At 51.5% G+C, this 25,382-nt stretch overlaps 1 protein-coding gene across 3 annotated transcripts in view; it reads left to right on the forward strand.

Annotated features, from left to right (window-relative positions):
• The window catches only part of Dscaml1 (DS cell adhesion molecule like 1), a 321,523-nt gene that overhangs the window by 246,810 nt on the left and 49,331 nt on the right, over window positions 1-25,382 (forward strand). For 2 of the 3 annotated variants that reach the window (XR_013107524.1, XM_076924982.1), the window contains exons 7-11: window positions 7-303; window positions 1,946-2,218; window positions 10,879-11,157; window positions 11,523-11,642; window positions 12,519-12,695. Coding sequence is in view for 2 of the 3 variants with exons in the window: in XM_076924982.1 (XP_076781097.1) it covers window positions 7-303; window positions 1,946-2,218; window positions 10,879-11,157; window positions 11,523-11,642; window positions 12,519-12,695 (1,146 nt within the window). In the remaining variant the exon portion in view is untranslated. The remainder of the gene's footprint in view (window positions 1-6; window positions 304-1,945; window positions 2,219-10,878; window positions 11,158-11,522; window positions 11,643-12,518; window positions 12,696-25,382) is intronic. The other variant, XM_076924983.1, reaches the window with a different exon arrangement.

Here is a 25,382-nt window from a genome sequence, read left to right on the forward strand (position 1 = left end):
CTGCAGACGGCACGCCCCGCATCGTCTCATCCTTCAGCGAGAAGGTGGTCAACCCTGGGGAGCAGTTCTCACTGATGTGTGCCGCCAAGGGCGCCCCGCCCCCCACGGTCACCTGGGCCCTGGACGACGAGCCCGTCGTGCGGGACGGAAGCCACCGCACCAACCAGTACACCATGTCCGACGGCACCACCATCAGCCACATGAACGTCACGGGTCCCCAGATCCGGGATGGGGGCGTGTACCGGTGCACAGCGCGGAACTCGGTGGGCAGTGCTGAATATCAGGCGCGAATAAACGTAAGAGGTGCCTGTCCACATTTAAATATCAGAATAGGCTTTTGAGTTCCTTTGCCATCTTTGTGGTCACCATCATTCTTGTGTGCTTCTTAGTAATTGTCATTTTGATTTTAGTGGAGGTCTGTCTCTCTCCTTTTTTCTCTTCCCCCTCCCCCTTCCCTTCCTCTTTCCCTCCCCCCTCGCTCTGTCTCCTGCCCACCACAGTCCCATCAACCATTCTTGTGTATGAGCTTGTGTCTGGTATAGTCCACCCCATTTTCCTTCCCCGCCTCCTCTTCCCTCCCACAATCTGGTTTTCGCATCCTCCCGACCCCATCCGCCCATCAAATCACTCTGGGCCCCCTGTGCTCTATGCACCTGCTAGCATCTGCCAGCCCCCAGCAGGGTCTTGAAAGGACAAAGACAGAAATAGAGCATATTCAACCTTAATACTAGTGAGTTCCCAGGATCCTTCGCTGAGCCGACCCTGAAATGTCCCTAGAAATGTAGGCAGCCAGGGACCCTGAGATCATGTTCTCACTACAAGGCTCAAGACTTCGGGAGTGCGAGATTGAAACTGAGCCCCCCAATTGGGTAATTCTCAGAGATAGACAGCCTGCAGGAATAGGAGACCAGCCCACAAGGTATCAACCACCCCCTTCTTCAGTTCTCCAAGTTAACATGCTGAGAGTAGTCCTGATATTCTGCAGCCCTCTGAGTCTGACTGGTCCTCTCTGGACCCAAGGCTAGAGGTCAGAGAAACGGTCAGAAGTGGATGCTGGTCCAAGGATGCTAACAGTTGCCCTGAGGCAGGGAAGGGGTAAATTCACCTGTGCCAGCTCCCCCATGCCATATGACAAGTCTGAGCCCACTACCCGGCCAAGCCCCCGTGCCCCTCTCTGAACTGGAGCTACAGGGCCCTGGAGGAAGACTCTCTAGTTCTCTCTTGTATCTTCTGGATGGGGACCTGAAGCACCAGATTTCCATGATGCTCTCCAGCACTGTCCCTTCATGGTGACCTCTGAGCTTTCTCCTCCCACTCCCATGATGCCCCCTGCCAGCCAGACCTGATGAGGATACTCCCAACCCCCAAACACTATGGTCAGAGCCCCACTTTGCAGCCCATTCTCAGGTACCCATAACAATTTCCCTGACTGGAAGTAGCAACCTGTGTGCTCATATAGTCAAGACCTTCCTGGTACCTTTTGGATAGTATGTTACTATTTGAGAGGTTCTTTGAGGGGTGTGAATGCAGTGTGAACAAGCAGAGAAAAAGCATGAGGTCCCTGCTTCCCTGTTGACACCTCAATCCCAGCTTCTCTCTAAAGAAGGACCAACCTGGCCCAATCTGGCAGTCCCCTGTGACGGCTATGGACTGGCCTCGTCCAGTCCTGTAAAAGATGAGATTCCTGTGAGAAGCCTGTGTGGCTCACAGCTGTTTCCAACTATCTTACAATGATAACAGTGAGTTCTAGGAGTCCCATGGGTGACCCCAATCCTGGCCTCTGCACTTAGCTAAGAAAGCACCCCCTCTGCCCTCACCCGGGAAGTCTCTCATCCCAGGGGTAGTATCAGGGGCCAAGCAAGGGAGAAGAACCCCACCACAAAGTGGCACTGGCTCATGACGCCACCTGCCTCTCTTCTCCTCTTTCCCCCCCCCCACTCCCCAGGACCCCCCAGCATCCGGGCAATGAGGAACATCACGGCAGTCGCAGGGCGGGACACACTCATCAACTGCAGGGTCATTGGCTACCCCTACTACTCCATCAAGTGGTACAAGGATGCCCTGCTGCTACCGGATAACCACCGCCAGGTGGTGTTTGAGAACGGGACTCTCAAGCTGACGGATGTGCAGAAGGGCATGGATGAGGGAGAGTACCTGTGCAGTGTTCTCATCCAGCCCCAGCTTTCCATCAGCCAGAGCGTCCACGTGGCTGTCAAAGGTAGGTCCCTCCCTGCCTGCAGCTGGCAGAAGGCACTCCACTGTGTGTAGAAATCCAAGGAAGAGGGACTGGGCCTGGCCTTTGGGAAGAAAGATGGCAGAGTTGGGGATTGTGATGGACACAAAGCTAAAAGCTCCAGGAAATAAAGCAGCACTGACCTCGGGGATATGAAGCCTCAGCTATAGACATGAGGCGGCAGCATGCTTTCTAGACAGGAGGCTCGGGCGGGGTCACTGATGTCAGGAAGAAGCCACCAGGTACTCAATAGGACCACACCAGATACTCAATAGGACCACACCAGGTACTCAGCAGGACCACACTGGAGAGCAGCAGCTGAAGGCCAGGGCAGAGGAAGCTCACACTAACCACCCCAGCTCCATCCTGAGCACAAAGTGCACACCTCAGCTTCTGTGGAGTCACAAGAAAGATCATCTGCTCACCCTCTGAGGCCTGAAGCTCAGTCACCGACCCACCATAGCTTTCTTGTTCACCTGACGGGTGGCTACAGCAGAGGTCAGGGTGGGTGCTGGGTGGCTATGCTACCTTCTCAGAAGCCATCTCCTAAGTCTACAGATAGGCTGATTTTTAAAAGAGCAATTCAGTAGGCCTGTGAGCCACTAGACTCCGCCCCTTTGGCTCTGAGACAATGGGAGTTAGTTATGGATTCCCCAAATACATTCTTTGAGATCCACAGGCATGAGGGTTATCTACAGAGTGCCTGAGGTGCAGGTCCTGTGGGTTCTAGGAGCAGGATGGAGAAGTAGATCCTGTTGGGCCTGACCAGGAAATATCAGAGAAGGGTGCAGGCCAGGAGGCAAACATCAGACCCCACCTCACGAATGAAGAGGCAGCCTGTGGTGCCTGGAAGGCAGCAGAAGAGAGACAGTGCTCTTGAGACCCAGGAGCCCCCCCCCCCCCGTCACCTGAGGGAGGGGTCTGGAAAGACCTCTTCCCCTTATCCTGTAGAGAAGGTAAGAGGGGGGCAACCAACCAGGAAGGGAAAGCCAGAGTCCAAGGTCTGTGGAAAGCAAAAAAAAAAAAAAGAGAGAGAGAGAGAGAGAGAGAGCACAGGTCTGGGCTCAGAAGGGCCCCGACACCTGGGGTGCCCTTGAGGGTCTTAGACCAGAGTCTCCTCTGCTTTGACCCTGGAAGAAGCATTGGTGCAAGGAAGGGGGGTCAAGGAGAGAAAGTGTTTGGGGGCACATGCTATATCAGTGAGCTATGACAGTGACCCCAGGATGGGAAGACTGGAAACCTGACAGTCACAGTGGATGGTGGAGGAAGCCCTCCTCTCTGTGTTTCTTACCTTTCTGTCATCTGGCTCACTCTGAGCAATTCTCAGAGGCTGGGTCACGTACATCCTGTGTACCCACCCTGCCTCAGGGTACCCATCCTGTCACAGTGCCAGACGGCACATGTTTGTTGAACTGAATCTGCGGCACTGGTATGAGTTGGAGTAACTTGTGAGAAGCCACACTGTGAGCTCCAAGAACTGGGGGCTTCATGGCCATCTCAGGCCTGAGAAAAAGAGCTGAGATACACATTGGCAGTACCACCTCCCTGCTTTAGGCAGTGGCAGTGACAGAGTGTTTTTTACTTCGTGCCCTTTCCGGGCAGCCCATGGACCTACATGCCAGGCCCCTATCTCCCTTCCACACCTGGGCAAACAGACTTGGTAATGATGTGCGGTAGCCCAGCCTGCCCTGCTTCCACCCCACTGGGCATCACAGAAGCCTGTATCCATTTCTGTTACAAGCAATGGGCCGAGAGCGTAGAGTGTAAACATCACATATTAAAACATCTAACCTCTGCCCCGCTCCCTGTGCCCAATGCTCCAGCAAGCATTTGGCCGGGTTTGTCAGTTAAAAGAAAAAAATACTAATAACAGGGCTCCAGCAAGCCTCGGAGTACTCGGAACATCCTGAAAACCGCTCTCCGCTCATCAATTATTCAGCCCCACTCAGGGAGCGATCACTCCTAATGAATTGAATCTGATGCATTCGGGCTCAGCAGCTCAGTAGACCTGTAGTGATAGTGTAGTGACAGTATCTCCCAGCCCGAGGAGAGGGGTGGAGAACATGTGTGTGTGTGTGTGTGTGTGTGTGTGTGTGTGTGTGTGTGTGTGTCTGTGCATGTGTGACTGTGTGTCTGTGCATGTGTGATTGTGTGCATGCATGTGTGACTGTGTGTGTGCATGTGTGACTGTGTGTGTGCATGTGTGATTGTGTGTGTGCATGTGTGATTGTGTGTGCATGTGTGACTATGTGTGTGCATGTGTGACTATGTTTGTGTGTGCATGTGTGATTGTGTGTGCATGTGTGACTGTGTATATGTGTGACTATGTGTGTGTGCTTGTATGACTGTGTATGTGTGTGCATGTGTGACTGTATGTGTGCATGTGTGATTGTGTGCATGCATGTGTGACTGTGTGTATGCTTGCGTGACTGTGTATACGTGTGACTGTGTGTGTGTGACTATGTGTGTGTGACTGTGTGCGTCTGTGCATGTGTGATTGTGTGTGTACATGTGTGGCTGTGTGTGCGTGTGTGTGACTGTGTGTGTATGTGCATGTGTGACTGTGTGTGTACATGCATGTGTGACTATGTGTGTGTGTGCATGTGTGACTATGTGTGATATGTGTGTGCCTGCGTGTGTTTGTATGTGTGTGCCTGTTTGTCTCTCTATCTGTGTCTATCTGTATGTATGTGTGTGTCCATCTGTCTGTATGATAAGCATATGTGTGTGTCTTGTTTGTGTTTGTGTCTGTGTCTGTACATCTGTGTGTCTGTCTATCAACGTGTGATACAGGCTTTTGTGCAAACCTTCCTGCTCCCCCTTATCACAATTTGAAAAAAAAAAAAAAAAAAAAAGACCAGTACACAGCCTTAGGAGGGGTAAGGTCCCCTGTTTCCTCTCTAGACCAGACACTCATGTAAAGGCCTAGAAGCCAGTTCCCCCACCTCTCCGAAAGCTCAGCTCCTCCGCCCCACCCTCTCTGCCCGCCTCCCCCACCTCATTAGAATGCACTTTTGCAGAAGAGCCCATCAAAGCTGATTATGATCACGCTGCTTGATTAGCGGCTGTGCTCTTCCAAGAGCTCCCCAAGGAGGGGGGAGGAGGAGGCGCCCCTGGACATGGCAAGGGGCCCAGACTCCAGGGAGGAAGGGGTGAGTGCCTGGGGTAACACTCTGGACCCTATGGCTACTGGACATTGCAAAGTGCATCAAGTCAGAGGGGCAGACTGGAACAGAATAGAGAAAAGGCCGAGATGGACTAAGACAGGAACCGGAAGCCTGCAACAGTGTATCCAGTCCCCCTCCCCAACCCCCACTTCTCTGTAAGAGCCAAGACTGGTGGACCAGATGCGGGCAAACCAATGCTGCTTCGTGAGCTGGAAAAACCAACTGCTGAGTCGGTTCCTTCTGGGGACTGCTTGTCTGCTAATGAAATTTTCAATCACTGAGCCAAGATCAGAACATACCCGACATGCATCTACACATGTGTGCAGTGATGTGTGGGGTGCACACATGTGCACAAACTACACACACAATCAAGTGTCAAAGGGGCGCACTAGCCTGCCCGTGCTGGGACACAGTCATGTACATGCATGTGAAACAGTTACGTGTGCATGAATGCCTTCTCCTGTAAAAGGACATCCCTGACCCATGAAAGGCGCTACGGGTTGGTTATATGAAACATTGCTCAAGAGTTTTTTCCAGGGAGGGTCAGCGAGGCAGCAGACAGAGGGGCAAAGGGGTGCTTTGAGGAAATCTGGGCTTGGTACATGCAGCACTGAATGACAAGGGGAACCTGCTGCAGGGGACAGCACTAGTCTCTGGGCTTCGGGACAGATCCTTGGCGGGAGGCTAAGAGGAGGGCACACAGAGCCAATGTAGACTTGGGGACTTTTGAGTCCTCGGCAGCTGAGAAATAATGTGTCATGAAAGCATCTCCGGGTGCAGAGACTTAAATGTTTGATTAACCAAGGGCAGGACCTACCCGCAACCGGGGCCTCTTGGCATGGTTCTGCGGGGAACTGTTTCTACCTTACATCGGATCCTCCGAGAGCCTCTACCGTTAGACTGAGGGCCTGAGGCACACTCTGACTGGAGCTCAAAACACACAAAATTCCCCACCCTCCAGGAGCTTGCATCTTAAGGATTAACAGACAGCGCATGACATTAAATCTAAACTGGATACGAGAGTGTCGGGAGGGAGGGACCTCGTGGTCAGAGAAAGCACGCGTTGCCAAGAAGGGGTGGTTGTGATAAAAAACCGAAGCAAACTGTGCTTATTCCTAGAATAATTAGATTTATTGAACCTGGAAACTTAGTGTCACACTAGTAAAACTAATCAGCCTACCTCCACCATTTCGGTCTGGTGTGTGTGTGTGTGTGTGTGTGTGTGTGTGTGTGTGTGTGTGTGTTTATGCACATTTATGTGTGTGCGTATGTGCTGTCCATGCATGCGGAGACCAGAAGATATCAGGTGGTCTGCTTGGTCACTCCCTAGTCACAGAGTCTCCTGATGAACCTGAAGCTAAGCTAGTGGCCAACTAGTCCCAGTAATCTTCCTGTCTCTGCCCCTGACAGCTCTGGGGCTATAGGCAAGTCCCACTACCCAAGGCTTCACAGGGTTACTGAGATCAGATCTCAAGTCTTCATGCTTTGGGGCAAGCACTCTTAGCCATTTCTCCAGGCCTGGCACCCCTCCATTGTACAGAGTAAGAAACTAAGGCTCAGGCAGAGGCCGGGGGTAGTGGCAAGGCCACTTGCCTATGGTCACTTGAGTAAATTCAGATGTCCTGGCCCCAGATGTGGAATTCAGATGTCCTGGCCCCAGATATAGATCTTTCTTGAAAGATATAGATCTTTCCATGCTGTGGGGACAGAGAGGCTCTGACTTTCCACAGTGTACACTTTGCAAGCAGGTGCAGTAAATAAAAGGCTCAACCTCAAAGACAGATGATAAGAGACCCCATAAAGCATTTATAGGCTGGGCTGGTGGTCAGTACCGCATGACACTGCCAAACAAGTGTCCATAAAGACTTTATGACAGCCAGATGTTGTGTGACCTGCCACAATTGCTGCATCTTTGTAGACACTCTGGTCTCTAGCCTCGGTGCTGGGTGCTGGTGTGGTACCTTGCTCCAAGAAGGAGGCCCCACCCCAACCCCCTGCTATATGACATCCCAGGCCAGCTACTGCAGAAGTTATGGACATGGGCACAAGAGACTTGGGACTACAGATGGCACTGATGAAAGCAGGTGGCCAGAGACCCGCAACTCCCGAAAGACTGGTTCCCTGGGGGAAAGATGATAAACCCGTTCTGTTAGCATCTGTCCCTGAGCTTAGAGAAGGTGTGGCTAAATGGCAGGTCTTCCTTTTTAGGTATCCAGAGACTAAAACAAAAATTATGTGTTCTTATCAAATATCCCAACACGGCTCAGAATCCTCTTGCCCACAGCACAGGCCGTCTCTGAGCCTGGACTTGAGTGTTGACAGAATGCCAGCCTGGAGCTATGGAGCTCCCCCAAGAAGCCCTGGCCCTTCCACTATCTGCAAAGGGGTTGTGCGACTCTTCCTTAACAGAGAGAACAAATGTCTGCTCCCCCCAGGTGGGGCACTAACAGAGCAAAGGAATTATTACACTCAAGTCTAGCTTGGTAAAGCAGCAAGTCTATTGGGACTATTTACAGAAGCAGGGGTAAGGGGTGACTTACAGGAGCACCCCGGAAGCTTGGCGGGAGGGAATCTACTCTGCCCAGCAGTTGTGGGCCACTTTTATAACCTTGAGAGGGGCTTATAAATCTTGTAAGTTTCATGAGCTTCCCTGCTTTCATAAGCATCTGTCCTTCCTCTAGGAGGGACTATTTCAATTTAGAGTAACTAGCTACACAGGTGGGTGAAGGGCTTCTGCCACAGTGGCATACATAACTTGGTGGTGGCTTTGTGACAGAGAGTAACGTGATGCATCAGACTCTGAGGAGTCGTCTGGCCATCTGACACACGGGACATGAAGGAGCCCTGAGCCAGCCTACACATGTAACTAAACCCCAACACGAGTGCTGGCTGGTGCTTTTCGGTGGTCCCTCAAGGGCTCCTCCATGCCATTCCCTCACAGTCCTCGGTGGCCTCTGCCATTTGCCTCAGCCTGGCTTCTTCCTTCATCCTGTGTACTATTTTGTAAGCATCTGTGCCAGATCAAATGGTCAGGGCTTCCTGAGGCTGTGGTCACCCCCAGAGGACACCTTCCCCTGCTGAGTCCTGTGTCTGTGTGTTCAGGGGTCACTAGCCCAGTAATCACAAAGGGCAGTGTCTTACCTCTCCCAGCTTGGCCAGGGTCCTGCGTTCCTCATCCACAGAGCAGTAATACCTTCACAGGGTAGACATTTCACACATATTACATAATTGTCTAACTAGTGAACTAACCTGCCTTAGTAACTTACACCACTCTCTAAATCCCTTCTCACTGAGACGGTCCCCTCTGCTAGGCCAAAGCTCCTTGCTGGGCAACATTGTCTCTGTCTTCTTGCTCTGTCTCCCCTGGAAATGAGGTACTCAGAGTACCCATGCCTTGGCTGCATGTCCTACTCCACAGCTCCTGGAGTGTCACCGATGACACAAACCCCTGCTCACAGTCCAGAGGTTCCTCAATCCCAAGAGCTTGGTTAGTGCCACACCAGAAAAGGCCTGGCCCTAGGAAGAACCATGAAGATGCTCCAGAATGCTCACAGAATAGCAGCACCTGGAGAGAAGCTAGGGTACTTCTTATTCTGGATGAACCCTCATTTTATGTCTGCCCCACCCCCAAGTCCACCACATGGAACTGCTGAGGTCACCCTGAGAGATGATATCCAGACATATATATGTCTACTTATTAATATAGCTCATGAGCATGTATGAGGCACCCATAATCACTCCTGTTATACAAGTCGTAGCTCCGAGCCCAGGGAGACGGTGGCAATCAGGCCTGCACTGGCTTTCAGAAGCAATTCTATCAGAAACTCAAGGAAGCCTAGTTACAGAATAATCTATCTAGAGATGCCCATGTCCTAGCCACCCTCTCACAGGAGCAGGGGCAATGTCCCACCCCAGCCAATAACAGGGGTGTGTTGACAGGACCAATGACCAGAACCCTAGGATATCTGACTAAGGCTTAGGACCTGGCCAATACCAGGGTAGGTATGGAATCAGATGGGTGCAAGCTGGCTAGAGGACAGGGAGCTCATGGCAGTGGAGGGGGGCATGCCAAACAAGGCTCAGGCATGGAAAGTCATGAGGATAGACCCCCTAGCTGGGGTAGAAGGCAAGGTGAGGGTAGCATTAGAAGGCCGGCTGAGGCTCCTGTTAGGAGTACTGGAAGCAGTCCCTTCCTCACTGACACATCCTCCAAGACCACCAGACCCCACCCCGCCAAGGATTCAGACGCTTTCTCTGTGCACATCTGGCTGTTTTGTACCATAGGTCTGCAAGGCCTGCCTGTGCTCTCTGCTGTGCCCTGGCTCTGGGTAGGCAGGCCTGTGTTGAAATAGCATCACTGGCTTCCAATGAGGGGTGGGCAGGAGCCTGGGAGAAGGCTGAGGACCGTGGGCAGCTTTGTAATTTAATTATTCGACTGCAGAAAGGAGACCTCATCTACTCGTGCTCATCCTTGTTAAGCTAATTGTCTGTCTCCTTCGCTCTCCTCTCCATCCCCCCCGCCCCCAACCATGAGCTGGGGAAGTTGCTGCCGCCTAATTGAGTTATCATAAAGATAATGGCTGATGTTCCCGCCAGTGCTGAGAGAGGAGGATCCATCTCCCAGAGACTCAGGCTGCAGACAGGCATCCCGACCCTCCATCCCCCACCCCAGGGGTTGAGATGAGGGCAAGCCTGGTACAGAGAGCTCTGCCCAAGTACTCTACCCACGTGGCCACCGGAGGTATAGCAGGCTCTCTTTTCAGTTTTGGAACACCTAGTGAGACAAAGGGGCCTGCCGAATGAACATTGGGGTCTTTTTCCAGAGGTACCAATGCTGCTTAGTAAAAAGAACCTTGACTTGAACAGACTGATCAGGTCTCAAGTCCCAATGTCACCCCCGTCCCCATCACCTATCTCAGTTTCTGCTCCTCGTCTGTCTTCCCATCTGTAAAGTGGTACCATCAAGCTCCAGGTCTAAGGCTGGAGAAGGATTCAGTGAGGTTCCTGTGCACGTGTAATGGTTCTGCAAAGTGATGGCCATGGGGAGGGGCAAGTTCATGAAAGGACCTGGTTTGGAAGCGTCTGGTTTTAGGCAAGTGGTCATGGAGAGAGAAGGGAGAGAATCTAAGCAGGACTTCTTCACTTGCCTCCAGGACACAGCATCTCTCTCTGCCCCAGGACCACAAAGATCTGGGGGGTAGCTGCCAAGATAAGAATTTATATACCAGCTGAGCAGTGGGTCAGGAAGCACTTGGGTCAAATTCAAAGACCAGTCTGAGATCTGGGAAGATTAGCACAGAGACAGGGAGTCCTGGCTTGGGTTTACAGGTGGACAAGAGCCAGGGCACCAGGGCATGCTCAGAAGATGCTGCATTCAAAGTCCCGGGGACCTGGGGAGCTACATTCCAGGCCTGTCCCAGGGTAAGCCAGAGCCCTCAAGTAGGGCAGCTGACCGTAATATCCCCTTGCCCTCCCCAGTGCCCCCTCTGATCCAGCCCTTCGAGTTCCCCCCTGCCTCCATCGGCCAGCTGCTCTATATCCCCTGTGTGGTGTCGTCGGGGGACATGCCCATCCGCATCACCTGGAGAAAGGACGGACAGGTGATCATCTCAGGCTCAGGCGTGACCATTGAGAGCAAGGAATTCATGAGCTCCCTGCAGATCTCCAGCGTCTCCCTCAAGCACAATGGCAACTACACCTGCATTGCCAGCAACGCAGCGGCCACCGTGAGCAGGGAGCGCCAGCTCATCGTGCGTGGTGAGCGGGTCCTGCCAGTCCCAGGGCGGGTGGGGATGGGGGGGTGGGGGTAAGAGCATCTCTCTAGGGTTCCAGTTGGAATTACAGGCTCTTAAGAAGTTGGTTCTGGCTGGCTTCTTAAAGACAGAGAGACCCAAGCCTCTTACTTTCAAGCCTGGAGTGGGGTGGGGTGGCATCCTTCCCGTGGTCAGCCAAGAGCAGAGTCAAGTTTGGGACTCTGAGCTCTCACCCTTTTGGACTTTACAAGCTGTCTGCTCCCAACATTGTAATGATCCAGGAAGGGCTGACATCTACTGAAGAGGCCCCCAGACCTAGGGGACCCGGGTGAGACTAAGCCTCTTTTCTCCGCACCTCCCTTTCCACAGTGCCCCCTCGATTTGTGGTGCAGCCCAACAACCAGGATGGCATCTACGGCAAAGCTGGTGTGCTCAACTGCTCGGTAGATGGCTACCCGCCACCCAAGGTCATGTGGAAGCATGCCAAAGGTGAGCCTCTTCTCTAAGCAGAGCAGGGAGGACCTGGAGGCTGCTCTGACGGGCGTGGGACCTGTTCTTACATGCGACCCCCAGCCCCAGGAGGAGTACTGAGTTCTGAGCTTGGGGATCCCCTACATCAGAGGGTCTAGAAGTCCTACTCAGCCACACCAGGGGTGAGGGACAGCAGGATGCTGAATCCGAATCCTGTTTGCTTTTTGTGATGCTGATGCTCTGAGGGCCCCCACGAAAAACAGGCAACCCCACCCCCACTGAACTACACCCACAGCCCCCTAAGCTCCTCTTGTCCCCACCACTTGACCTCCTGCAACCCCAAAGACGGTCTGTGTTACTTCCCCAGCCCTCCCTGCCCACCCTGGGGTCCTTTCTAGTCTGAGATCTTAGTCCTTTCCCAGAGCAGCCTCATCCCAAAGATATATTTGATATCTGATGATGCCGCATGATAGACTATGTCTGTGGCTAATGTTGGGATTGGAGATCCCTGTGAAAAATAGCCTCTTCCCCAAGCCTGACTGTGTGTAACCAGGCAAATAGAATCCGAGAACCCAGTCTTCTGGCCTATTGGCAAGCTGACCAAAGATGGTTCTTTCTTCCTATCTCAGAAATGTATTCCAGCAAGTTCAGTGTCAAGGTGGGCTCTGCCTGAGGTACTGCCCCAACTCTTTCCATTCCTCAGAGCCAAGTTAGGGTCAGACCTCTCTGAGGTGTATTTCATGACACACAGTAGGAGCTGTGTGGTGCCAGTATTATGGGATGGTGTAGCTTTGCCGTGAAGTGGCCATAGTCCAACCCTATCAGGCCTTTCTGAAGGCACTAGGTCACACCCAGTCCACTCCCAACACCCCCCTAACCGCTGCCTCCTTCCAGGGAGTGGGAACCCCCAGCAATATCACCCAGTGCCCCTCACTGGCCGCATCCAGATCCTGCCCAACAGCTCCCTGCTGATACGCCACGTCCTGGAAGAGGACATCGGCTACTACCTCTGCCAGGCCAGCAACGGCGTGGGCACCGACATCAGCAAGGCCATGTTCCTCACCGTGAAAAGTGAGTCCTGCCCCTATGTTTGTTGCCATTCTGCCAAGAGCCACCAAGGTCAGTCTTGACTCTCCCATGCCTGCCCATCCCCTGGGATTCTGCTATTCTGTCCAGAAACAGCGAGGTTGCTCAGAGGTGAGCTTGGCAGCCTCCCAGAGGCTTTTGGAAGCATGTTTATCCAAAACAAAGACCAACTCTGGCTGTCTCAAGTCAAGGACACAGGTTCTAGTAGCTGTATGGTAATTATTTGGTTCATGTGTCAGTTGGCAATCCAATAATCCAATCCCAATACCTATATCAAGCAATTCCTTTCGGCTACTCAATACATACTGAGTTGTGTACCACCTGTTACAACCTCAGAAGGAAGACACTGTGTAGGTAAAGCCTTCGGTTGATCTGTGTGACCTTGGAAGGCCATTTTGTCTTTCTGGGTTCAAGTCTCCCCACTTATCCTAACTCACTCCCAACTTACAAACCTCATAAAACTGTTTTGCGTAACACAGAAGCTAAGGCTAAATAGGAGCGCATAGGGGCCGCGCAACCCTGTAACTCTAACACTAGGGACAGTGTCTGAATTCCCTAACCAGAGCCACCTTCATGGCCCTGGAAGCCACTGTTTATCTGCTGTCCCTGTGTTCTGTTAAGCACCACAGCAGCCATGCATTGAAAAGCACATATGACCTTATTAAACAGTATTTACCCTATCTACAAAGCTGGCATAATAGTTTGCGGCTCAGTCTGTGTCCAGCCCTTCGTGTATGTCAGTGTGTCCCTGACTGGACACAGGTGTAGCCCACCAGTGCCGTTCTTTCTAATGTCCCTCTAGAGTAGCTACAGAGAGCTGTAGAGCCTGTGTGCAGTCCGCCCCACACCTCCCGGGAGATCCCTCCATGAACAATCCTGGGCCTTCGTCCAGACGGGAAAGCCCTGCCAGGAGATCGATGCTGAGGGAGCCCTCGGGCGGAATCCCCGTGCTGGGAGCAGCCTCCTTCCCACCATCACAAAGCACTTTGTCCTTCATAAAGCCAGGCAATCAATCTACATTCCTCAGCCAGGGAGAGCCACAAGGGGAAGGCTTGCCTGCCTGGGCCTGTCCTTCCAGTACACACACACACACACACACACACACACACACACACACACCTCCTCGAGGGCACATGGAAGTCCACTGACCAGTGAGGATGCTGCTCTGGGTCATGTGGGACTTCATAGATATGAGGAGACAGAGCAGCAAAGGGTACAGTTCTGGGGTATCAGATCCTTCCCTCTCTCTTTGCTCTGTTTTCACTCTCTCTCCCTCTCTTTCCCTCCTCTCTCTCTCTCTCTCTCTCTCTCTCTCTCTCTCTCTCTCTCTCTGTCTCTGTCTCTCTTTCTCTTTCTCTTTCTCTCTCTATCTTTCTCTGTCTTTCTCTCTGTCTTTCTCTGTCTCTGTCGTTTCTCTGTCTGTCACACACACACACACACACACACAGAGAGAGAGAGAGAGAGAGAGTTTACCAGTGAGTTTGGTGGATGAAGCGCAGTCATTTCTGAGCCACCCTAAATCTCTGACGCCATCAGCCCCATCCCTGATCCGCTTGCAGAAGCAGTCACCTAAAGCTCCATCTTGTATCTCCTATTTGTAGAAAACATTTGGCCTGATTCAGCTCCGTGGCACCAGGTCTAAGCCTTCAGAGGGCTAACTAACCTTTGCCCCCACTGTCCCCAAGCAGAAGAAAGAAGGGAAATGTGTCAGAGGGTGCATCATCTCCTGAAGAGTCCTACAGGGCAAGCCGGACATTTGGCTGGGCCATCCTGAGGGGACATCCACATCCCTGACCTCACAGTGCTGACTCCTTGGGTCACTGAACATTCACTGGACAGGAAATGGTGTCTGCTTCATGACCAGGAAAGTAGAATAGACATCCCTGAGTTCAAATCCCAGCTCTGCTACTTGAGAGCTATGAGATCACAGACAGTGACCTCTGTGAGCCTGGTGTCCTACACTGTAAGCCCACAGTTGAAACATAGATGGCCTCCAAGTTCACTATTTTCAACATTCACCATGAGGCAAAAGTCAGTAACAACTATACTCCAAAATTCAGATTTTGTTCCTTTTCCAAGTTAGTGATATTATGGTCCAGTATTCTTTCCCAATGTGAGGCAACACCAGTGACAGATACTCCACTTAACCACTGCTCATAAAGTTAAACAAGAAACACGTCTGTCTACTGTCTTACGGTAGGAAGCTCAGCGGACAGCTTCTGATGCATACTGCCTTTATTTTTCCAGCCCTCCTTCCCCTCCGTGCTCCACCATACACATCCAGTTAAGAGTATTCAACATGTAACATAAGATATTTCCAACCTACTATAGAGGTTCCTTGAGGATCACACTTGTGAATAGGGAGGGGTGTGTGTGCTTTTCTCACTAGTAAGTTTTCAATGAGACTATGCATCGACAACAATTTATACAGTGCTTGACACGGGTATGCATCTGACCGTTGTTAGCAACAGTTGGTGTGGGGGCTGGAGATGCCATGAGGAATGGAACAGAGCTCCTGTTCTCAGAGGCTTTAAGTGGCAGGTTTGTAGACAGATGGTAGATGGATAAAGGGGACTTTCTTAGGAGAACTGAATCATATACTGATGGGACCTATGAAGTCCCACAACTAGCTATCTGTAACAGACCCTGGGGTGCTGGTGACATGGTCCAGAGAATCCATGGCAGTATAACACCGTCCAAGGCCAGACCAGGGAGCCAGAGCTCTGGTGTCCACGGGCAGGAGGAGACTACTGTCCCTGTTTTAAGAGGAGGAGTCAGTGTCCTGAGTGTTCTGGGTTCCCATCTGATTGGACAGCAAGCACCTGAGAGTAGTTCTTACTAACTCACCTATTGTTTTCCCCCGCCCCAGGACTACTCTGACAGGTCCCTGGGGATCCCATAACAGTCCAGCTGACATCTAAAACCATCCAGCCCAGCCAGGGCACCGAGGATTTGAGGGAGCAGGAAATTAGTTGTCCAAGTCCTTGGACATCCCAGAAGACAATCCCGAGTAGTCTCCACTCCTCTTTGACCCCAAAAGCGTGGTATGGCTAACCTCATAAGTCCCTGAACTTCACGATCCTCTCTCCACATCCTCCTTGGGAAACTAGCAACGGTTCCTTTCGACAGAATCTGAGATAGTGCGTAGAGGTCATTGGGTCACAATCGCCATGTCCACAGGTTAGACTGTCAGCCACCCCTTCCTTCTTTGCCTTCCTTCCTCTGGGTCTTGGTTTCCTCACCCATAAAATCAGAATTCACCTCAAACCTGAAAACCCAGACCTTATCTGAGCTATGCCACCTCCAGCCCGGCTAGCAGTGTCTCCATCGGCCTTAGGAGTCTTTCCAGAGGGCCAGGCTGTTGCCTCCGAGGACTTGATTGAAAATAAATATAATTGGCAGGAGAAAATACCATATCCACGGGGCTACCTTTAATCTCCTTTTTAAATTAGAGAGAGAGAGAGAGAGAGAGAGAGAGAGAGAGAGAGAGAGAGAGAGAATATGACCAAAAAGAGGAGGCAATTCCAGCTCCACCTGACACTCAGAGGGAGAGAAATCATCCACAAAGAGAATTCTTCAGCAAGAGGCAGGTACAAAGCCCAGCTGCTCTTCAGGGTGGAGGGGACTAGCTGTGTTTTGATGCCACCATCATATGGCAGGCCCCCCCCCAAGAACTCCTGGCCCCCATCTTTATTAGACAGGTGCTCTTCCTGCCCCTGTCTCCCCTCCACCTCTCTGAAGGCTCCAGTGACTGGGCCACAGACAAAGCTCATGGCCAATTAAACCCAGAAGGCTTCTTTGTTTGCTCTGAGTTTTGGTTTGTTTGTTTAGCAAAATGTCAGGCCAATTAAAGTGAGCTCCAAGGGCCCTCGGCTTCTCCACACCTGCATCACAGGAAGTCAGATGAAGGAACCAGACCCTAATAGAGATGGGCAGACGGAAGGAGCCAGCCTGACCCAGGGAAGCCCTGGAGCTGTAGTAGGTGGGCTTACCTGGCATAGCTGACTGCTGGTCCCAAGGTCAGGGTGCAAAATCTTAGGAAGCACAGTCAACTCTATGATTCGTAGTCCAGGTCAGTCCCTGTTTAAATGGAAACAACTCTTATCAGACAGAAGATGTGTGTCCTTTGACCTGGTAGTGAGACTGCTGCCCTCCCACGAGGATAGGAGTCAATGAACCACCCGGGGACCACAAACCCTTGTCCAGCCCATATGTGGTACAGACTTGAATGGCCCGTGTCTGTCTTCCAGCTACCCAATGCTTTTATTATGTTTTATTTTATGTTTGCTTTATGTGTATAGGATACTTTTCCTGCATGTATGCCTGTGTATCGCCTGTATGCCTAATGCCCACATAAGCCAGAAGGGGGTGCTGGATCCACTGGAACTCCGCTTACAGGGAATTATAAACTACCATGTGGATACTGGATATTGAACCTAGGTCTTCTGAAAGATCAGCTAGTGCTCTGAACCCCTGAGCCATCTTTCCAGTCTCCCCAATACCCCTTTTGATGTCTTGCCTCCCTTGCTTGGGCCCTCAACCGGAATGAACTATTTACAGTTCATACAGACAATGCCAGGACACATAGTTTGGGCTGTTACACACATAATGGCCCCCCTGAGAACAGATGATAAACTGAGGCATAGAGTGCTGTCACAGAAGAGTGGCCCAGGGTTCTTCTGTGTATTCGCTGGCGGTGAGGCCTGAATCTTCACTATCTCTGAGCTACTTAGGGTCCAGAGTTCATCTATCCTCCCTGTGTATGAATTGTGTCCCTGGTACCTAACACAGATCAGACCTCTGCGCACGCTGGCACTGTGTGCTGAGAATGGAAGTCTGGCCAAGCTGGCATCTTAGGTGGCTCCCAGACTCTTCCCTTGGCCCTATGAGCACCCTAGAAGCTGAAAGAACAGCCCAGATGCTCTCCCATATTTGCTAGCTGTCTGGAGAGAAGACGGAAAAGTGGGTGATGAGCAGGACTCAGGGCCAACTGAGCCAACACCCCCACTTACAAACACAGTTGTGGGATTTGGGGGCTGTTGCTGGCTCTTTCTCCTCTTAGGCTATGGCCATTGGTCAGCCTCAGCTACCCAGCCTCAGGGTGGCCTGTGCCAAGCCAGGAGGGAGTCTTCTGTGCAGGCAAGGATAGAGGACTCCCCTGGATGTTGGTGTGTGTGTGGGGGGGGTGATGATTTCCGTGGCAATGATTAGCCAGTGGCCTCTCTGGCCTTATTGATTTCCAGACTTCATAGAGTAAGAAGCAACACCATGTCTCATGCTTCATCAAGCAGAAGTGAGGACAGGCTGTAACTTCCTTTCACCCCTTGGGCCTTCTTCACAGAAAAGCAGGGAGTTGACAAAGCTCCCAGGAGTCTGCAGCCTCCAGACACAGGGAAAACAAATCAAGCATCCAGAGACCAGAAAGGGCCTGAACAGGAGACCTGCACCTGATGCTTGTCCCCTGGCTACTGAGACACGGAGGCTTACCTCATTCACTTCCTCTTGCCCCCTAAGCCTAAATGAATGGGTTCCTGGTCCTGCCTTTTAGAAGCCATAGCCCAGATATTTCAGGGGGTGGGAAATAAAATATCTCTCAAGAAGAAAAATTCAGGACAGCTGACTGACCTCATGACCCTAATAGGGTCATTAGAACAGGAACAATCTGTCACATCCCCAGACCTAGCCCCTAGGGGACCTAGTGCAAGAAAAGCCTCCATCCAGACACACTCTTCATCAGCATCAGAACACAGGTCCTTACAGACGGGAGGCTTTGCTGAGGAGACCTGGTCCTGCTCACCCAATTTCTACTCCCTGTTTATCTCCAGGTGACTCACCTGGGCCATTCCTCAGAGGTGGGGATCCTGCATATGGGCTCTATGTAAAGCAGTGCAGAACAGTAGGCAGAGAGCTGAAGTACCTCTAACCTTTGCCCCTGGGAGAAAGCCCAGAGCTGCTCCCCAATAAGGATGAAAGCCCCTCATAGTGAATGTACTGTTACATCAGGCAAGCTATGAGCATGTACCTGCCGAGCAGACTGTCATCCAACGTCATGCCGAGGTCCATGTATTTACCTGCTTCCTGTTGCTAGCAATAAAAAGACACAGGCTGGCTAAGTCTTAAGAAAAAGAAACCTAGAGGCCCAAGACAGCGTGTGACATGTGAGAAACAGTTTGTAAATGTGCAAATGAAATGTATACCTGTGTGTGTCCCTCCATCCCCTTAAAACTCCACAAGAATTCAATTATTGGCTCCACTTACCCTGATCAGGATCACCTCCTCAAGGGCACACCTATTAACGCCATACTCAAAAATCAAGTCCCCACCCTCCTGACATTCACATGGGAATCCAGTTTCTGCAAATGAACACTGGAGAGACACTCTCCAGGAGGGAAAGGCGAGGCTAAGTCTCCATCGCAACCTCCAGGAGTGGCCTTGCCATCAGTCGGGTCTAAGATGGGAGAGCCTGGAATAGATCAGCAGAACCCATCAGAGCTTCCGGGGGTGGGGACACTGGAGTGCAGCCCTGAGAAGCAAGCGAAAGGGAAAAGGTGGCTTCAGGGAGACTGGCAGCCAGGCAAAGGCACTGGGACAGAAGTCTGCATGGGAGGCAGTGAGGAGAGCACCTGAACAGAAGGTGGCAACTAGGAATTGAGGGATGGGAAGTCACCCTGATGTGTGGGCATGATCTCCTCTAGGGTAGGAATGGCATAGGAGCTTGATCAGGGACTGGAGATCAAGGAGGACTTTGAAGGGACAGTGCTAAGCATTTGTGAACTAGGAGAAAGCCCAAGAGCTTGAGACTGAAGAGAAGAGATGGCAGTTGTTAGCCACAGAGATGGCCAAGACAGAGAGGTAGCATGATTGTTATGACAAAGTAGAGGTGACTGGTTAGCCTGTGGCAGCACACTGGGTATCAGGTCTAGATAGAGTTGGATGCTACTTTTCATAACCCTATGGGACTCAATTCACTATGGAACTAGCAGGTCATCTTCCTGACCCAGAAGATAAGACTTATGGACTAAGTACAGAATGCCCCCTAAGTTTGCTGCTTCCAGAACTGCCTCAGTTTCCCTTGGCTGCTCCAACAAAGTACTACCAACTAAATGCCTCAAAACACTACAGACTGATTCTTTCACAGTCCATAAAGTGTGACGCAGAGTGACACTAGCCCTGTGCTTGTTTCCCTGAAGCTCCCTGGGGAAGCATCCTGGCTTCTTTGGGGGGTTGCCGAAAGTCATGGATTCCTTGTGTTGCAGAAACATCACTCCAGTTTCCGTTCTGATTGCCACATGGCTTTCCCCTGTGGGCTCATGTCATCTCTGAGTATCTTCTTACCAGAACCAGTATGACCACCTCACACTTTGATTAGAAACCACATCTCCTAGGGCTAGTGGCTTTCAGGCACGCCACAGCCATCTTGTCCTGACCACAAACAGTCTCTTAGCCAAAACTCTCTCATAGTCAAGGTCCTGAAGCCCAGTCTGATCCTGTGCTCACAACTCCACAGCAGGGGTCAGCGAGCTAGGCCTAAGGTCAAACCTAGCCTGCACCTGCACAGCCAGTACCAGGCTGTACTCCTTCTTCCTTCCTGGTTTACTGTCAGTGGCTTCAATGACCAGCAAAGCCTAGACTACTCTTTGGCCCTTTCTAGGAAACACTTGCAAATCTGGGTGTTCTAAGCAATGACCCAGAACACCTTCTCCCAGTAGCCAAAGGAAGATGTTCATGTCTCCTGTTTCTAAAAGGATTCTGTCAGTTCCAAGCCATCTTTAGCCATCGCTGCCACCCCCTCAAACCTCCTAGGGCTGTGGGGGAGGGGTTTAATGAGCTAATTCGTGGAGAACATTAGCCACGGTGCACGCACATAATCAGCATTCAATAAATGTTAGCTATTATTATTACTGCCTTTTTTTTTTCCGCAGCGCTCTCAGTAGGGAAAATGGGTCCCCATCCCCCACTCCACTCCTGATCTTGCATATCTTGGCCAGCAGCCAAGGGAGAAAGTGACTGCCCCATTTTATAGCTGGACAGAGAAAAGTCTGGTGGGACAGAGGGTATCATCTTCACTTTCCATGCCTCAGAGACAGGCCTGAGGTTTGAGGTTGTAAGGTCTCACCCTCTCTACGACCCAAAGTTCAGTAGCCTTTGTGTGTGCACACGCTCTTCCGGGCTGAGTCCTACTGCCTGCATCCTTGGAGTCTTGGGGGCCTGAAACTCCCCAGACTACTCCCTGCCTGTTCACCAAGGCCAGGCTGGTTGCTGCCACACAATTTCAACCAATCTCACACTTCAGGTGGAGCTTGCCTAATCAGGGAAGACAGGAAGCTGGAGCGGGTGCAATCAAATTAACAATGCCATGGCCTAGCTCTTTAAGAACGGGGGGGGGGGGGGGGGGGGGGGGGGGGGGGGGGACAAAGCAGGCACCAACCAGAAGGTACCCCCCTTCCAAGCTGTCCCAGGGGAAGCTTACAGAGCTGGGCTTCCACTGAGGCTGAGCTGAGTGGCTGAGCGGAAACTGCTCCCACCTCCCAGTGTGCCAACGATGCCCCTTTGTGGTGGCTTATCTCACACTGCCAAGCAGGTCCTGCTCTTGTTGGGGAGCTTGTTAACATGGAGGGAAACAGGAGCTTTGCAGGGAGGAAGGACACACTGGGTTTGAGGGGAAGGAGGTTCCCCCCACCCCACCCAACCTCTCAGACTGCTTATAATCCTTTCAAAAACAAAAGGCTCTGAGAGCCTCAGAGAGAGGAAGAGAAGGAGGACACTTTCTTCCCTGACAGGTTGGGTGTACAGAGCTCAGAGCTCTGCTCCAGGGCACCTGCTGTCTCTGAGAGCTGTCCACCAGAGGGCAAAGAAGAGGCCTTCCAGAAACCCATTTCATCTCCTGGAGACATTTTTTTTTTTCACCAGAAAGACCTGGGAGATTTCAGTTGCGCTCTCAGAAAGACTTCCTCCAAAAGCCAAGGCGCTCCCTTGGTGGTGGTAAATACTGACTTCGTTATCTCGCTTCTAATTTTGGTGGCTTTGAGGACTGAGGCAAGAGAAGGACCAAAAATCCGGCCCCATGATACTATACTCTGGCCATGTAAAGATCACCAGGCTGAGGATGTTCCCGCTCAGACCCGTTAAGTTATATAACCTCTAAGGGCAGCGTCTGCACCATAAGTTTATTTTACTTTGAGGGATTTGTTCTTGCTAAGACAGGGTCTCATGGCCTCAAAATCACCATATAGCTAGAGGCAACCCTTCATTTCTGATCTTCCTGCCTCGTGGGCCACTTTGTTCAGTTTATGCGGTGCTGGGGATTAAACCCAGGGCTTCACACATTACCATGTGTGACGCTGAGCTGACTGAGCTGCATGCCCCATGATGAGTTAGTTATTAAGCCTCATAATAATCCTCCAGTGTCAACAGGTATGAAAACTTCCTGGACCATCCCTAAAACACCATCTAGGAGAGCATCTTTGGTCCTCAGTTTCCAAGCCAATCCTTTTTCCCCAAGTCAGCCTTCACCACAGCCCTGGCATATTAGTGCCAGGTACCAGGTACCTATTTTGCCTCTTCCTAACCTCTGCCCCATCCTGTTCCTCTGTCCAATGCCACAGGGCCAGTAAGTTCCCAAATGCCCTGAGCCAGACTCTGACTGGCTATGTGACCATAGCCCATTTACTTCTCCAAACCTCAGTTTCCCTATCTGTGAGAATCCAATTTCTTCATTCCCAGTACCTGGTGCATAGTAAGCCCTCAGTCAAGTCAAGTTTTCTCTGTGACTGACACCCAAGAGCCTCACTGTCGGCCACTCAGACTTCGACAAGCGTTCTTTGTCATCGGTGTCTTCCCGTTCTTCCCGCAGGGCAGCGCTTCTCCATTGGGGATTCCTAACTGAAGCTCCTTCCCTAGTGGCTTGAGGACTGTCAGAAAAGGCAGCTGAGCTCCAGTCACCATAGAGGGGAGGGAGCGAGCCAAATACAGAAGGAGCCTGTGGCATAGTCCCTACTCCTGCCCCAGGCCCAGCCCATAAGGACTGGCCTCTGCCCCCTACATACCCCATCCACCTCCTGTTTTCTGACTTCTTCTGGACTCCTCCCAAAAGTCATCCAGGGGTGTGTTGGGGTGCAACCAGGAAGAAGTCTGGGCTAACACTAAAGGAAACAGCATAGTGAAGTGTCAAGAGGCTTGATGCCCTCCTTGCAGATCACCATAGTGTGACTTCAAGCAGATGGCTTAACCTCTCTGAGCTTCCATATTGGTGGTGGTGGTGGTGGTGGTGGTGGTGGTGGTGGTGGTGGTGGTGGTGGTGGTGGTGGTGTGTGTGTGTGTGTGTGTTTTAGAGAGAGAGAGAGAGAGAGAGAGAGAGAGAGAGAGAGAGAGAGAGAGAGAGAGAGAACGCCTAATCTAGCTTCCTTTGAAGCAAGGAATGAGGTGCTTTTCAAAAACAATGCAGTTTTCTGCAAATTTAAGGAATACACCCGTCCTTGCTTAGGAACTGAGATCTGGGAAGGGGAATGGGAGCTGGAAAATGACGTAGGAGCCAAGCCAGCCAAGTTTAGTCTGTAGTGTAATGTCTTAGAATTCAGGAGCCTACATCACAGCACTTGGGAGGCAGAAACAGGTGGCTCTCTGTGAGTCTGAGAGCAGCCTGATCTATATAGTGAGTTCAGGACAGACAGAGAGACTAGAAGAGAGCTCCTGTTCAAAAAAAAAAAATCTACCTCTAAAGCTGAGAGTGGTGGCAAAACACGTGGGTGCTGAGCTGAGCGGCCGTCTCGTGGTGTTTTAAAAAATCTATCGGCCTCTCACATCAAATTAAAATGTAAATAGCAGCTGATCCAGGCAGGACCTCAGGGGCGACAGGAGCCAGCCTGAGAGTAATTTCACAGACGGAACCGGTAACATCGGATTCTGACAACTGTCCTGTTTTTGAAATTGATTTCCTCTCTCCTGGGCTGGCAGCCCCAGAGGGCCCTGGATCTCAGGAAGGATGACTGCTCTCTCTGCAATCAGTGCCCCTCTATTCTAGGTCCCTCTCTGCTGTCTGCTGCACCTGCCTGTAAGGCCCCATGGGACCAGGAGGAGGAGGAGAGCGTTTGGGTCTAACTGGCAGTGGTTGGAGTTTCATGTCCCATCAAGGCTGCCTGGGAGTCACAGAGGACCACAGAACTTCCTTTTCATAGATATGTGCCACGTTGGGGCCCTCAGAGACTTCTTCCCAGGAGTCTCCCTGTCAGACCAAGGAGAGTGCGTGAGGAAGAGTATGTCCAGTTGGGGAGCCTTGCAGGGGAAGTGTCTGTGTGTGATAGACATGGACTCAGGGAAGGACCTGGAATCTACCAGGATGCTACTGTGCCATCTACCACCATATGTCCCATGTTGGACACTCCAGTGTCACTTAATGGCACGGGGATGGAAAGCTTTAAGTGATGGGCCCGCTGCTCACAAGTCTCTCAGGGTCACCTCCCACCTAAAAGGAACCAGACAATCCACGGCTGTCATTAGCATATCCAACCAGGACTCTGTCCTGTGCTTACTCATTCCCGCTTCTGTCTGGGTTCCTAAAACTCGAGTTCCTCCCTTGCTCCCCAGGGTTGTATCCTGAGGCTGCACCAGCAAGCACACAGAGGCCACATGTTAGTGACAACCCAATCCTACTTCTGAAAAATAGAGACTGCACACTAGGAGGGCAGGTGATGACAAGGAGATGGTGTGAGACAGTCAGCTCTGTCACTACAGCTCAGGCTGAATAGCTCCTACTGGAAGCCTCAGGTTCCTGTCTGAAGAATGGGACTAATGAGACTTGTTTCCTGTGGTTGGCATCAGGAGAGCTGAGTGAAAATGAAGCAGTTGCTTATGGCATCCAGAGGTGACAAGGAAGCCACGGAGCTAGTGAGGTAGCAAGAAGGGACTGGGCCTCGCTGCAGGGGACAATAGCTAAGAGTCCCTCTGAGGAGGTCACTCATGGAAGTCACACAGAATATGCTGCCACATGGCATGCTTGCCACTACAGAGGACCATAGGAGGGTGTGTGTGTACATGTGTATATGTGTGTGTGTGTGCTTGTGTGTGTGCATGTGTGCGCGTGGGGGGGGGGTGTAGGCAGTGTATACAGAAGTGTCAACTCATGGTTCCCTCAAATAAACAATCACACCAGGGCCTTGGCATATGGGGGTGGGGGAAACTCCACTGGCTTACATGTGATGACACCATGTGAGTGTACAGGGATACAAGAAAGACTGCTTGTGGTTGCCTGTTGAGATATGTTTTGGAGTCCCTTCCCCCTCCCTCTCTCTCTCCCTCCCTTCCTCCCAGCATCCTACTTTCTCTCCCTCCCTTCTCCTCCTCTTCCTTCCTTCTACCTCGTCCTCTACCTTCTCCACATCCTCCTCCTCCTTCACGGCCCTCACTATACTATTCAAACTGTCTCAAACAATCCTCCTGCCTCAGCACCCTAATAGCTGAGACTATAGATATGTCCCTCTGTGCTCAGCTTTCCCACTCTTTTCAGGGGCTCCTGCTAGTGGGGTGACCTTGGGGCAAGTGGCTTCCCTAGAGAGTCTAAGTGTCCCCCCTTGTAGAGCATTTCAAGTTGTAATCCTACCATTCATTTAACTCAGTATCAACATACATTATCAATATAAAAATGTGAGTGAGCTATTTTACGTCTCTCTTCTCCTT

Source organism: Arvicanthis niloticus, chromosome 26, assembly GCF_011762505.2.
Source record: "Arvicanthis niloticus isolate mArvNil1 chromosome 26, mArvNil1.pat.X, whole genome shotgun sequence".
Classification (NCBI taxonomy): Eukaryota; Metazoa; Chordata; class Mammalia; order Rodentia; family Muridae; genus Arvicanthis; species Arvicanthis niloticus.